At 38.1% G+C, this 16,074-nt stretch overlaps 1 protein-coding gene across 2 annotated transcripts in view; it reads right to left on the bottom strand.

Moving 5' to 3' along the window:
• hipk3b (homeodomain interacting protein kinase 3b) overlaps positions 1 to 15,042 on the bottom strand; it is an 85,654-nt gene extending 70,612 nt beyond the window's left edge. For both annotated transcript variants that reach the window (XM_061880622.1, XM_061880628.1), the window contains exon 1: positions 14,690 to 15,042. In XM_061880622.1, the coding sequence (XP_061736606.1) occupies positions 14,690 to 14,762 (73 nt within the window). In that variant the 5' untranslated portion in view covers positions 14,763 to 15,042. The remainder of the gene's footprint in view (positions 1 to 14,689) is intronic.
• Between the last annotated feature and the right edge of the window lie 1,032 nt (positions 15,043 to 16,074).

Genomic DNA, 16,074 nt, shown 5'->3' with positions numbered 1-16,074 from the left:
GAAGTTACATGACAGAAAGCCAGGTGTTGCAAAGCATGAAGGCTAGCAGACAGCCAGCAGAAGAAAAAGTACCAGCCAAGTAACAATTTCCCGTCCAGTCTGCCACATCGAAGCGCCATTGAGGCAAACTGAAACATCGAGCCAACAGTACAACGTGTGAAGCTTTCACCCAAAAAAAATACCATTTTAGTTGTTTGGACACACTTTGGCTACAAAGAGGATGACGGTGACCAAAAAGTAGAGGGACAGTTGAAATTAGAGTAATCTTAAAAACAAAGGCAAAAGGTTCAGTTAATTGTGATTTAATTTTTTGCCATACACATGCAGCCTTAAAATGAGTTAAAACTTTGCCAGCTTGGGAAATCTCACTAATTCCCCTTTGACCCAGTCTTTATTTAATAACCATATATCCATTCATTTTCTGACCCTTGTCCCTTTCGGCGAGCGGGGTTACCCCAACTGCACTCGGGCAGAAGCCAGGACAAGTCGCCACCTCATGTGGAAATGTTAAATTTTAAACAAGCAAACACATTTACCAAACAATGTTTTCTATTACTACAGCAGCCTGTTTAGGCAGCATATAAATTGGGCTTTAAATGCACTTGCTACTGGTTGTTGGCAATACTGAAATCCATTCGGACCTATGATGTTTTTGTCTTTTCTCACGTATAAAAAAATTTGTTATAAAGTTGGATACTTGTTTTACACAATGTCAAAGTGTCAAATTGTGATGTTCATATATTTTGTTTGGCGTGAGCTCCATTGCAAATTTGGATGCCTCTGTTTGCTGGGTTTGCGGTCTGGCTACGTTGTCACATCACAGCGAGGTGGACGTACTTATTTGGACGTTAGGTCAAGCACTCAGCCAGGCTTTTTAAACAATGCACTTTTTCAAAATATTAATGATGATACTTTTGGAAAGGTTGAAGCATGGTTTCCCATGCAATCTGGGAACGCCTTCAAAAACACCCATCTTGCTGACAGACTTCAAAAACATAATGTGACACAATTTACACCAGCGCATATCCAGAACATATGACATAGACTACCAGTAAGTGTTTTAAATTTATATCAAAAATCATCATAGGTATCCTTTAATGTTACCAAACATAGTAACTACAAACGCCGTTTCCATATGAGTTGGGAAATTGTGTTAGATGTAAATATAAACGGAATACAATGATTTGCAAATCATTTTCAACCCATATTCAGTTGAATATGCTACAAAGACAATATATTTGATGTTCAAACTGATTAACATGTTTTTTTTTTTTTTTGCAAATAATAGGGGTGTAATGGTACGTTTATTTGTATTGAACCGTTTCGGTACGGGGGTTTCGGTTCGGCACGCGGGCGTACCGAACGAGTTTGTAAGTCTTCATTAGCTGCACTGCTTTCTGCCTCTGTCTCAGCAGCAAGCATTTGTACCACCCACACAACCATCTGATTGGTTACATACAAAGCAAATCAGCAGTACGTATTCAGGGCGCTGTAACAGCCAATCAGCAGTGCGTAGTCAGAGCGCATGAGTCAATGCTTCAGCGTCGAGCAGATATTCGTTTAGTAGGGGACCAGCGGACTCTCCCCAAATTATACTAAACACTTCCAAGTCAACTACTTTCTAAACATATCTATGAGCCCGTTGACTTTCTAGAAACTTAAACTGCAGCTCAGCTCGCTCGCAGTTATGGCTTGAGGTGAAAGCTAATTAGCTTTTAGCGTAACGTTAGCTCATTTTGCTGTGTGTGTGTGTGTGTGTGTGTCTGCGTGCGTGCATGTGTGCATGTGTGTGTGTTAGAGGCAGCAAAGCCCTGTCTGTCTGGTATTTCATTGAACTCCATGGTGTACTGGGATGAATAGTCTCTCCTATTGCTGTTGTACTATTTTTTCAGCTATAGTTACATTAATCATTAGTAATGTAGCAGCCTAGTTTTGAATGGCAGGCTCCATGCTATCACATGTTGATAAAAATATAACATTTACATAATAAAAGTCAACTACAGGCTTCCCAAATGCTGTAATAAATTAAGCCTGATGAGTTGACTTGAAACTGTAAAATGTTGCACTTTTTATATGTAGAAGAAAAGTTTTGCCATTTTATTTAATCAAAGCAACAACTTGAGGCAGTTTAATGTGGATTAACGTGGGCAGAATTATTATAGTGTTTCCAATGTTAAAAGGAAAAAGCCATTGTTTACAAATTCGGTAAATAAATAACCAAAAAATTTATATTTTTTTGATTTCTTACTGTACCGAAAATGAACCAAACCATAACCTCTAAACCGAGGTACGTACCGAAACGAAAATTTTTGTGTACCGTTACACCCCTAGCAAATAACCATTTAATTTAGAATTTGATGCCAGCAACATGTGACAAAGAAGTTGGGAAAGGTGGCAAACAAAATACTGATAAAGTTGAGGAATGCTCAACAAACACTTATTTGGAACATCCCACAGGTGTGCAGGCTAATTGGGAACAGGTGGGTGCCATGATTGGGTAGAAAAAAAGCTTCCCAATAAATTATCGGTCTTTCACAAGAAAGGATGAGGCGAGGTACACCCCTTTGTCCACAACTGCAGGACCAAATAGTCAAACAGTTCAAAAACAACGTTTCTCATATTGCAATTGCAAGAAATTTAGGGATTTCAACATCTACGGTCCATAATATCATCAAAACGTACAGAGAATCTGGAGAAATCCCTCCACGTAGGCGGCATGGCTGGAAACCAACACTGAATGAACTTGACCTTCGATCCCTCAGATGGCACTGTATCAAAAACTGACATCAATCTCTAAAGGATATCTACACATCGGCTCGGGAACATTTCTGAAAACCACTGTCATTAAATACAGTTTGTCGCTACATCTGTAAGTGCAAGTTGAAGCTCTACTATGCAAAGCAAAAGCCATTTACAAACAACATCCAGAAACGCCGCTGGCTTCTCTGGGCCCGAGATCATCTAAGATGGACTGATGCAAAGTGCAAAAGTGTTCTGTGGTGTGACGAGTCCACATTTCAAATTGTTTTTGGAAATATTCGAAATCGTGTCATCCGGACCAAAGGGGAAGCGAACCATCCAGACTGTGATCGAAGCAAAGTTCAAAAGCCAGCATCTGTGATTGTATGGGGATGCATTAGTGCCCAAAGCATGGGTAACTTACACATCTGTGAAGGCACCATTAATGCTGAACGGTACATACAGGTTTTGGAACAACATATGCTGCCATCTAAGCGTCATCTTTTTCATGGACGCACCTGCTTATTTCAGCAAAGCAAAGCCAAGCCACATTCAGCACGTGTTACAACAGCGTGGCTTCATAAAAAAAAGAGTGCGGGTATTTTCCTAGCCCGCCTGCAGTCCAGACCTGTCTCCCATTGAAAATGTGTGGCGCATTATAAAAAAATACGACAGCGGAGACCCCGGACTGTTGAACGACTGAAGCTCTACATAAAACAAGAATGGGAAAGAATTCCACTTTCAAAGCTTCAACAATTAGCTTCCTCAGTTCCCGAACGTTTATTGAGTGTTGTTTAAATAAATGGTGATGTAACACAGTGGTGAACATGCCCTTTCCCAACTACTTTGGCACGTGTTACAGCTTTGAAATTCTAAATTAATTATTTGTTGCAAAAAAAAAATAAAGTTTATGAATTCTAACATCAAATAGCTTGTCTTTGTAGTGCATTCAATTGAATATGGGTTGAAAATGATTTGATTTTTTCCATTTATATTTACATCTAACACAATTTCCCAACTCATATGGAAACAGGGTTTGTACAAAGATAACCTTGCATTACAATTAATACAAAAATTAGATTGTTCAAATTGTGTTATTACTTTATATTAGTAATATACAGGATTTATTGGTCAAACAAAGTGAAGGAAAACCAGCTAGGCATTCTATGATTCTAAAGATGGCTAAGGCTAATAGGTTTATCAGCAAATGGATAACCACTCAGATTAGACCAACGGATTCCCTATTGTAGTTTCCTCCCTCAATTACTTAATTTGTGATTAGGTTGCTTTTCTTGATAGACATTCTCACCCTGTTTCTCATGTATTTGCTTTTGTTTCAAATCCAATTATCTGACGAATGTTCAAATAAACAAGCTGCTTCTTTGCAGTGCTTTTAAAACCCATGTTTACTTCCGATGGAATTGTCGAACCATTTGCGCAGTTTTCCACAGAAATTCCAAGCTTCTCATGGTGCTCACTGTTATATTTTCTGCCTCAAATGCTCAGGAGGTTACTGAGAAACCAGTCTTTATGTGCGAATACATCCAAGTTTTGCAGACCAGCGTGGCGTGACATCAAGTTCCAGAGGCTATGCTATTGATAAACAGAAGAATGTGACACATGGACCACAGACAGGAGTGTTTATGAGAGGATTAAGATAACAACTAATCGCTGCCTTTACAACCATGAATGGTTTTAGACACAGTGGGCAATGACAAGAGTCTCTTACTTTAAGAAAAATGGATAAGCGCGTCTAAGAAGTGAACTAGACAATGTCTGAGAAAGCATTACCGATAGTCCTATAGTACTTACAGATATCATGGATATAAATATTTGTAAGCTTTAGACCCTTCTTAAAAATCAGTTGGCCATTTTATCTTTGGCTCACAAACAAGCAGCGTATTGCCAAAATACAGTAACTGCTGTAGCTTTGTAATTTGTGGAACAAAACAATCACAACTAAATAGGGACAGTCATAATAACTTTTGTTTATTAAAAGTGAGCTGAAGGCAAAACGGTGTGTACTACTACGCTGCAACCAGCAGAGGCACTGTTGCTTCACTAAACTAGTTTGCGTAATACCAAGTCAGCTACGGGATGATAAGCTGGAGAAGAACCAGATAGTTATTATTTTTGATTGTTTGGTTGAACAATAACAAACATTGTCAATCAGAGTAATTATAATTATAGCTTCTAAGAATGGCTTTAACACCCAAATCAATCATTAAGAATGATTTGTTTGTGATTGTTGAGTAATTTAAAAATTTGGTCAAAATGATATGCACTACTTGGCTGCAGACAACAGAGGCATTGTTGCTTCCCTCTTGGACTAGTTCAAGTATTTTACAGACTATTTTCAAGCTACTTTTTGACCGTCTCGTCAGGAAGCACCGTTTTGTGGAAATTTTTATTTACGTGGCTCCCTTTCAACTGTGTCTCCTCCCTGACAACCATGATATAGTTTTTAGTACTTCCTTATCGAGTCTACTGACAGATATAAGTTTAAAGTATACGGTACTTTGTATTTGAAATTGAAAAAGCAATTCTGTCCCACAACAAGAGGATAAGGAAAAATTAGGATCTTATTGACTAAAACATTGGATTACAACAACAAACTCGCGCAATGGTTTACAGGTAAATTTCTACCATAAAGGGATATCTGCTGATGTCACAAGTGAGAAATCATCACAAGTCAGCGCAATTTCCAAACACCTAGTTTGGTGGAAGTATGGAGGAAGGCAAGATTATTTTAAAATTATCTCTGCAATGCCCCCATAGTTTGATTTAACATTTTTGAGACTAATGATTATTGCAAATACACAAAAGCAGGTACCACCAGGTAAAAAAAAAAGTAGGTTATGCAACAGGTCCCATTTAAGAAACCAGAACATTTATTATTACTTCGCCCAAAAAATATAGTGGGTGTATAGTTGTTTTATGTTTTTAACAAAACTTGGTTGAAATTTCAGTGTATTTATAAGTACTTTTTGAGCACATTCAACAATACCATGATAGTAATGATAACTGTGATAAGTATGGTTACAATAACAGTGATTTTGAATTGCATACGTAACACACTTCCCGCTACCAAAAACAAGAGTTATGAAAGAGTTTTCAATATAAAAACATAATGATTACTTCTTCCTACATATGACACAGTACACAAGCAGATCTCCGCTATTATTCTGCAATTAAAGGGGAATTGTACTTTTTGGGGGGAATTTTGCCCCTCATTCACAACCCTTACGTAAACAAGAAAACATGTTTTTATTTTTTATGCATTCTAATTAGTAAATAATGCAAGCAAATGTCCGCTCACAGTGGAGCCTGTAGGAGTCTTTGTATTCTTCCTATAAAGCGCTTAGAAACATCCAAACACTTCCGTCAAATGTTATATACACCCTGTATATATACACGAAATGTCCACAAGGGAAATTGTTAACTGATTATTACTCTGCAGACTTTATGTGAGCCAACAAACATAAATATCACTTACTGCACTATGTCTGCTCTCATTGAAATGTGACTGTTAGGATGTTGATATACCGTATCTCCTTGAATTGCCGCAGGGCATATAGTATGTGCCTGACTTGAATTACTGCCGGGTCAAACTCGCTTCCCAAAATAATTAGTGCATGCTTAGTATTATCGCCTGGTCAAATTCGTGACGTCATGAGTGACACTTCCCCTGTCATCATTTTCAAAATGGAGGAGGCTGATTTCAATACCGGTAATTTGAAATCGCATAAAGGGAAGAAGATTAAGAGCTATTCAGTAGAATTTAAGGTACAAGCTTACATCACACTCACATTTTTACGGCATACCTTTGGGAAGTGCCGGAGTGAGAAGAGGTTTTAAAATAATTAGCGCATGCTTACTTTTACCGCATGCCTTTGGTAAGCGCAGGAGTGAGAAGAGGTATTAAATTAATTAGCGCCCCGGCGGTAATTCAAGGAAATACGGTATTCCTGTTTAAATGACGACTGACTCATAATCATTGCGAAGAAAAAAGGGAGGTGGAAATAAGCGTCTTTTTGTGGGTCTTTTTTGCCATTTCCAGGTCTAAGTTGGCTGTCAAAGTTCTCAGTTTATGTCAACATCATTTTACTATCCAGGTGAGAGGCGTGATTTATAATCCAGAATTTACTTTCACGTAAGGCTGGGTGATATATCGATATACTCGATATATCGCGGGTTTGTCTCTGTGCGATATAGAAAATTACTATATTGTGATATTCGAGTACACATTCTCACGCAGTTGCTTTTAGCTGCGGGCATTACACTGCATGCGTTTCTTACTCTTTCTTGTCTCTCCTTCTCACAGAGACGTATACCAAGCGCACCTTTTTAGATACCTCAAGTGTGCAACGTCACACACTCCCATGGACCAGACAGGTAGCGACATGGTAACGTTAACTGTGATGTTAATATTAAGGTGCGGGTGGTAATAAGAGAGAGAGAAGGTGCGAATCTGGTAACAATGGAGGAAAAATTAATTCTCAAGAAAAACAGCGCGGGGTCCATCATCCAGCGGTGGTTTGGCTTCAAGCAGGAATATGTTCAACATTCATGCAGCAAAAGCGTTGCAACAAAAAGTAGCAGCACTGCTATTGTAGCATCATTTGAAGAGTCACCCGCTAGAGAATGAAGAGTGCTTGAAATTCCGCATGTCAACCTCTCCATTCGGTGCCACACAAACAAAATGCCGAAGCAACTATTTCCACATCAACACTGTATGGGAAAAAAAAAAGTCAACAACAGGAGATAACGTCCGCAGGAACCTATTCATCCATCCATCCATTTTCTACCGCTTATTCCCTTTGGGGTCGCTTGTGCCTATCTCAGCTAAAATTGGGCGGAAGGCGTGTACACCCTGGACAAGTCGCCACCTCATCGCAGGGCCAACACAGATAGACAGATAACATTCACACTCACATTCACACAGGAACCTATTATGCAGCTCATTTAAATTTGACAGTTATTGAAATACCTTGTGTGACATCATGCACAAAAGTGCAATTTATTTATTTTTGATTTTTACCATTGTAGTGGTGTTCTGTACAAAAAGTACACTTTATTTGAGTGTTGTTTTGATATGTCGTCTAGGTGAAATAATTCACAAACGTCCACATATAGCTTGTTTTAAAATGTCTTTGACAATCTTGCACTTTCTGTTTTGAAATGACATGAATGTTTGTGCCACTGCTTAATAATTGTTTAATACAGTTTTGGTAAATTGACTTAGTTGTGATTTCCCTCTTTGCATGAAAGTTTTTAAAAAATTGTATATATTAATGCAGTATGAACAAGCATGTTTTAATGTAGACACACAGAGTCATCATAATGGTGTGATTATATGCATCAAGTGTTCATTCTAGGCTAAGGCAAAATATTGAGATATATATTGTGTATCGTGACATGCCCTAAAAATATTGAGATATTAAAAAAAGGCCATATCGCCCAGCCCTACTTTTACAAGCTCCGAGGCGAGAAAGCACCTCACCAGCTCATGATGTTATTATTACAGAACCATAAAGAAGTTACCTCTTTGTGACAATGGGCAACCAAAAATAGGTCCTTAACGTTAGTGCTTATACAAACTATCACTGTGGATAGTTGGTAAATATTTAGGTAACGAAAAGTAAATGGAGTATTGTTGGCGCCTTTTGGATAGTTATTTTGGGGGTTTTATGTGACGCAATGTCATTATGACTCCCATTGACTTCATTGTAAGATGGCTTTAATTTACATTTATCAGAGCTAGAATGTGTTGAAAAAAGACATGTGTTCTTCTCTCTCATAAGGATTGTGAATTATCTGCAATTTTTTTTTATAGCAGTTCCCTCTAAAGCAGTGGTTCTTAACCTTGTTGGAGGTAGCGAACCCCACCAGTTTCATATGCACATTCACCGAACCTTTCTTTAGGTGAAAAAATAAAAGACAAAAAATAAATTTTCATATTCAAGACAAAGTTATATATTTTTTTGCTGGTACACAAAATGATCCATGCATTAACATCACCTCGTTCAAAGAACCAAACCAACACAGTGTATGAACTCACAACAAATTACACACCTAAAAATTAGTGTTGCCGTATCCATAATACGCCTATAGGGAGAAGTTTTTATTTACACCATGAGTCAGGTGTATCTCGATTTACGCGGCGGAGGCTCCACCGAACCCCTGAGGCCGACTCACCGAACCCCTAGGGTTCAATCGAACCCAGGTTAAGAACCACTGCTCTAAAGCATGCCAAAGCTATATGAGACAATCAATCATTATTGGGACCTGATCCTAAATATTTCACAGAATTTTACATCCATCTATTTTTCACCGCTTGTCCCTTATCGCAGTGGTTCTCAAATGGGGTTACGCGTATTCCTGGGGGTACTTGAAGTTATGCCAAGGGGTACGTGAGATTTTTAAAAATTATTTCTAAAAATAGCAACAATTCAAAAATCCTTTATAAAATTATTTATTAAATAATATTTCAAAAAAATACGAATGTAAGTTCATAAACTGTGAAAAGAAATGCAACAAGGCCATATTCAGTGTTGACAGCTAGATTTTTTTGTGGACATGGTCCATGAATATTGATGTTAAAGATGTTTTTTTTTTTTTGTGAAGAAATGATTAGAATTAAGTTCATGAATCCAGATGGATCTCTTTTACAATCCCCAAAGAGGGCACTTTAAGTTGATGATTACATCTATGTGTAGAAAATTGTATTTATAGTGGAATCCCTTGTTTATTTTTCAACACGTTTTTAGTTATTTTTAGATCTTTTTTTTCCAAATAGTTCAAGAAAGACCACTACAAATGAGCAATATTATGCACTGTTATACAATTTGATAAATCAGAAACTGATGACATAGTACTGTATTTTACTTTTTTATCTCCTTTTTTCAACCAAAAATGCTTTTCTCTGATTAGGGGGTACTTGAATTAAAAAGATGTTCACAGGGGGTACATCACTGAAAAAGGTTGAGAACCACTGACTTATAGGGTCGCGGGGGGTGCCGGGGCCTATCCCTGCTGCACATGGGCGGAAGGCGGGTGCACCCTGGATGAGTCGCCACCTCATCGCAGGGCCAACACAGATAGACAGACAACATTCACACTCACATTCACACACTCTGGCCAATTGTAGTGTTGCCAATCAACCTATAGAATTAGGTACACCTAAAACCTATTCTGCAATACCCATCAAAAAAATTTAGATGCAGCTATTTGGGCTCTGATGAGGTGTACCTAATGTTGTGGACTATGGGGAGATGACTAAAACAAAGAATGCCAGTGAGATTATGAGCAATCACGTAGCTACTTTTCCATCAGGACACTTAAAGGCAACATCTTAGAATTAAAACCTCAAGTTAATAAGCAGAGATATTCACAACAACATAACAATGTATGCACAATCCCAATAGTTTTCATCGTTCAAAGGTCTGCCGTGTTTGTGCTAATGTTGTCAAGACTCCAATTGACTTTATTGTAAGCAGACTTTTATTTACATTTATTTAAGGTAGAATGTGTTTAAAAATGGCGCGTGTTCATGTCTGTCATCAGGATTGTGAATTATTGGCTTTACTTTTTTTTTCAAAGCAGTTCCCTTTAAAGCATGCCGAAACTATATGACACTATCCTCATTATTGTGACCTGATCCTAAATATATCAAAGAATTAACTACAGTTATTCTGCAATACCCATCAAAAAATGTAGATACTGCCATTTTGGCTCTGATAAGGTGTACCTAATGCTGTGGCCTATGAGGCGATGACAAAAACAAAGGATGCCAGTGAGATTATGAGCAGTCACGTAGTTGCTTTTCCATCGGGACACTTAGAGAAAGGCAACTTTTTAGAATTAAAAACTAGAGTTAGAAAGCAGAGATATATATCACGTAGTTGCTTTTCCATCGGGACGCTTAAAGGCAACATCTTAGAATTAAAAACTAGAGTTAGTAAGCAGAGATATTCAAAACAACATGTGTACAATCCCAATAGTTCGCAGCCTTTAAAAGTCTGCCGTGTTTGTGCTAACTTTCCCATAAACGTCCTAAAATGTTGACTTAATTACAAGACCATCGAAGGAGTGGCATTGCTAATAAACCCGGATTCATAATCCTTGCGAAGAAAAATGGAAGGTGTAAAGAAGTGTCTCTTACGGGTCTTTTTGGCCATTTACAGGTCTAAGTTGGCTGTCAAACTTCTCAGTTTATAGCTACATCATGTGATTATCCAGGTGAGAGGCATGATTTATAATCCGGAATTTACTTTCCCGAGCTCCGAAGCGAGAAAGCAGCTCACCAGCCGATGTTATTAATATAGAACCATAAGGAAGTTACCTCTCTGTGACATTGCGCATCCAAAAATAGGTCTTTAACGCTAGTACTTAGAAAAACTAACACTATGGATACTTGATAAATATTTAGGTAATGAAAAGTAAAGGAGTTTTGTTGGCGCCTTTTGGATAGTTATTTTTTGGATTTTATGCGACGCAATGTCGTCATGACTCCCATTGACTTCATTATAAGTGGACTTTTAAATACATTTATTTAAGGTAGAATGGATTTCAAAAAGACGCGTGTTCTTGTCTCTCATAAGAATTGTGAATTATTAGCTTTTCTTTTTTAAACAAATTCCCTATAAAGCATGGCGAAACTATATGACACTTTCATCATTGTTGTGACCTGATCCTAAATATTTCACATAGTTTTCCATCTATCCATTTTTCACCGCGTGTCCCTTATAGGGTCACAGAATTAGGTACACTTAATCTGCAACACCCATCAAAACATTTGGATAGTGCCATTTTGGATCTGATAAGGTGTACCTAATGCTGTGAACTATGAGGCGATGACAAAAAGAAAGGATGCCAGTGAGATTATGAGCTATCACGTAGTTGCTTTTCCATTGGGACACTTAAAGTTAACATTTTAGAATTAAAAACTACAGTTATTAAGCAGAGATATTCACAGCAACATAACAACGTATGCACAATCCCAATAGTTTGCAGCGTTCAAAGGTTTGCCGTGTTTGTGCTAACTTGCCCATAAACGCCTTAAGATGTTGACTTTAACTACAAGGCCATCGAAGGAGTGACATTGCTAATAAATCCAGATTTCCAGGTCTAAGTTGGCTGTCAAAGTTCTCAGTTTATGTCTGTTGTAGGCACAATACCAATGTGAGCAATTTGCAAAATGCGCAACCGCATTATGCAAATTTGTAAAATTCGCAATCTTTTGGCAAATTGCTTCCAGCTATATATTTGAATAATGTGTGGTGCACATTTTGCAAATCAATGGGCGCAAATACATGTTTTTGGTGTCAAAATAATTTATTAAATACTTATGTAAATCTATTCATTTGTAGTCAGGACAATATAACTGAGTATTGCCCTCAAATCAGTCCAACCCTAACCCTAACTATAACCACTACACAGTGTACATCCACGACTAAACTACTACCACAACTTGGTTTACTATTTATAAAATATAATAATGTAGGGTTACTGACTAAACCATCCACAAAATCTCGTCTTGCGATATGCAAATGGCTTGCGCACAATTGAAATGATGTATAATTTGCAAAGTGCACGGGATTGGTGAAATGCTTACAACATCTCTACATCATTTTGATATTCAGGGGAGAGGCATGATTTTTAATACAGAACCATAAGGAAGTTACCTCTCTGTGACAAATGTGCAACCAAAAATAGGTCCTTAACGTTAGTGCTTAGAAAAACTATCACTATTATACTCGGTAAATATTTAGGTAAGGAAAAGTAAATGGAGTTTTGTTGGCGCCTGTTGGATAGTTATTTTTTGGGTTTTATGCGACGCAATGTTGTCATGACTCCCATTGACTTCGTTATAAGCAGACTTGTATTTGTATAGCTCGGTTGGTAGAGTGGCCATGTCAGTAACTTGCGGGCTGAAGGTTCGATTCCCGCTTTCGCCATCCTAGTCACTGCCGTTGTGTCCTTGGGCAAGACACTTTACCCACCTGCTCCCAGTGCCACCCACACTGGTTTAAATGTAACTTAAATATTGGGTTTCACTATGTAAAGCGCTTTGAGTCACTAGAGAAAAGCGCTATATAAATATAATTCACTTCACAATTCACTAAATTTACTTAAGGTAGAATGAATTAAAAGAAGACGTGTGTTCTTGTCTCTCATAAGAATTATGAATTATTAGCTTTTCTTTTTTTAAACCAATTCCCTATAAAGCATGGCAAAACTATATGAGACTTTCATCATTGTTGTGACCTGATCCTAAATATTTCACATAATTTTCCATCCATCCATTTTTCACCGTTTATCCCTTATAGGGTTGCATAATTAGGTACACTTATTCTGCAATACCCATCAAAAAATGTAGATAGAGCCATTTTGTATCTGATAAGGTGTACCTAACGCTGTGAACTATGAGGCGATGACAAAAACAAAGGATGCCAATGAGGTTATGAGTAGTCACGTAGTTGCTTTTCCATCGGGAAACTTAAAGGTAACATCTTAGAATTAAAAACTAGAGTTAATAAGCAAGATATTCAAAGCAACATAACAATGTATGCACAATCCCAATAGTTTGCAGCGTTCAAAGGTCTGCTGTGTTTGTGCTAACTTGCCCATAAACGCCTTAAGATGTTGACTTTAATTACAAGGCCATCGAAGGAGTGACATTGCTAATAAATCCAGATTTCCAGGTTTAAGTTGCCTGTCAAAGTTCTCAGTTTATGTCTACATCATTTTAATATCCAGGGGAGAGGCATGATTTATAATACAGAACCATAAGGAAGTTACCTCTCTGTGACAAATGTGCAACCAAAAATAGGTCCTTAACGTTAGTGCTTAGAAAAACTATCACTATTATACTTGGTAAATATTTAGGTAAGTAAAAGTAAATGGAGTTTTGTTGGCGCCCGTTGGATAGTTATTTTTTGGGTTTTATGCGACGCAATGTTGTCATGACTTCCATTGACTTCGTTATAAGCGGACTTTCATATACATTTACTTAAGGTAGAATGAATTAAAACAAAAAGATGTGTGTTCTTTTCTCTCATAAGAATTGTGAATTATTAGCGTTTTCTTTTTTAAACTAATTCCCTATAAAGCATGGCGAAACTATATGAGACTTTCATCATTGTTGTGACCTGATCCTACATATTTCACATAATTTTTCATCTATCCATTTTTCACCGCTTGTCCCTTATTGGGTGGCAGAATTAGGTACACTTATTCTGCAATACCCATCAAAACATTTAGATAGAGCCATTTTGGATCTGATAAGGTGTACCTAATGCTGTGAACTATGAGGCGATTACAAAAACAAAGGATGCCAGTGAGATTATGAGCAGTGACGTAGTTGCTTTTCCGTCGGGACACTTAAAGACAACTTCTTAGAATTAAAAACTAGAGTTAGTAAACAGAGATATTCACAGCAACATAACAATGTGTGCACAATCCCAATAGTTTGCAGCGTTCAAAGGGCTGCCTTGTTTGTGCTAACTTGCCCATAAACGATGTTGACTTTAATTACAAGGCCATCAAAGGAGTGACATTGCTATTAAAAGCAGACTCACGGATCACAAGTAACGCGGTCCATGTTCCCCACGGAGCAAAACGCGGTGTTCAAGCATGCTGTGGCAATGTTTACATGGACGCTTCCCCGTGACAACATGGAAATAAAACAATAGAAGAGTGTCTGAAGCACTCGCGTTAATCATTACTACCAACGTCACTGTCGCGTAGAAGAAATGTTACAAGTAAAGCCTAGAATGGACCTCCCAATACGATGTTGCCGTAGCCAGTAAGTGCTAACATATCATTAAAAACCAATCGCTGGCTAAGTTTGTTGATAAGTTATGACAATGTTACGTCACGGCTAAACTGTAAATGTGGATCGACACGAATAAATGGTTGGAATAGGATTGTGTCCCTCTCGACTTACCTTCACGTAAAGTCACTATAAATATAATCCAGCGCTTCTCTGAACATGTTACGGACTTATGAATCCATAGCATGCACAGTTCGCCTGCACTGCTGCCATCTTGTCCTGGACGACAGGAAGGGAGAGCTCCCCCTCGGTAAAGCCACCATCTCCCGCATTTTTAAACGTCAACTGGCTCCCGCATATGAACGTCTACGGACACTAAGTCGTGTCCAGGTGAGAACTACGCAGTTCTAATGTGTCTCCCTCCGATTCGGGTGGAGGTAGCCCATCTGGCAAAGGGTGGCCGCTACCCTGTCTAGATGCTCGGCACCGCAGCCCTGCTAGCTTCCAACATGTCTGTCTGCGAGCGAATGTTTGTGAGCTGACGGCATTGGGCAGGCCAGATCAATCGACCACAGATAACTCGATGGGGGTCAACGCAAACCATTTAATGTGAAAATACAACAAAATATCCATTAGTTTACATAGCTACAAATACAGTTATATTATACATAAAAAGTATAGTCATTCGATATTATGGGGATTCAACACCACAAAAAAGGATGGGTGATGACTCGGTAGTTTCCTTTTTTGGTCTAGTCCAATTTGTTGCACGGGCTCTAGGGTGGTTGTTATATGTCTCCGCCTACTGGAAGAGAGGGGAACAGCAGCACGGTGGAACAGGGGTTAGTGCATGCTAGGGGTGGGCAATATCGCAAATCTGGGTATCAATACCAATCCGATACTGGCCAGTGTTGCCAATAACGATACCATTACCGGAACTGTCGTCATCTGATTGGGGGGGGGGGGACTTCGGGGTATCGATACTTTTGAAAAACAAATTTGTACTTTTGCTTTTATTAATTGATTACGATAATGTTACAACACGGGACAACGATTTAAGTCAAACATTCAAATATTTATTACAAAAGTAACATCAATAGCAATAAAGTAATGCAAATAAGGTGCAAACAACTACTGAACCTGGCTTGTTGCCTCAAAGCACTCAAACACTTAAGGTAAATAACAAAACTCTAGTTATTGAACAAAGTTGTAAACATGAACACAAAACAAAAGAACTGAGAAATTCAAATAAAAAAGTAACAATATAAATTACAATAAGTAAGTAGTGCAAATAAGGTGAAAACAAATACTGAACTTAGCTAGTCGCCTCACAACACACAAGAACTTAAGTAAAAAAGAAAACACTAGTCATTAAACAGTTGTAAAAATGAACACAAAACAAAAGAACTGAGATATTCTTATCGTTATTTTAGTGCAATAAAATACTTTACAGTTTACAACCAAGACATTAAGTCGCACTGGAAACGCACGTGTGTGTGTGTGCGTGTCCGAGTGAACCTCGGAGCGAATTATACTGATGTGTGTGCGCACATGCACCA

The sequence above is a fragment of the Nerophis ophidion genome, linkage group LG02, assembly GCF_033978795.1.
Source record: "Nerophis ophidion isolate RoL-2023_Sa linkage group LG02, RoL_Noph_v1.0, whole genome shotgun sequence".
Lineage (NCBI taxonomy): Eukaryota > Metazoa > Chordata > Actinopteri > Syngnathiformes > Syngnathidae > Nerophis > Nerophis ophidion.
The sequence above is the reverse complement of the archived record's forward strand: the minus strand, read 5'-3'. Positions and strand labels throughout refer to the sequence as shown.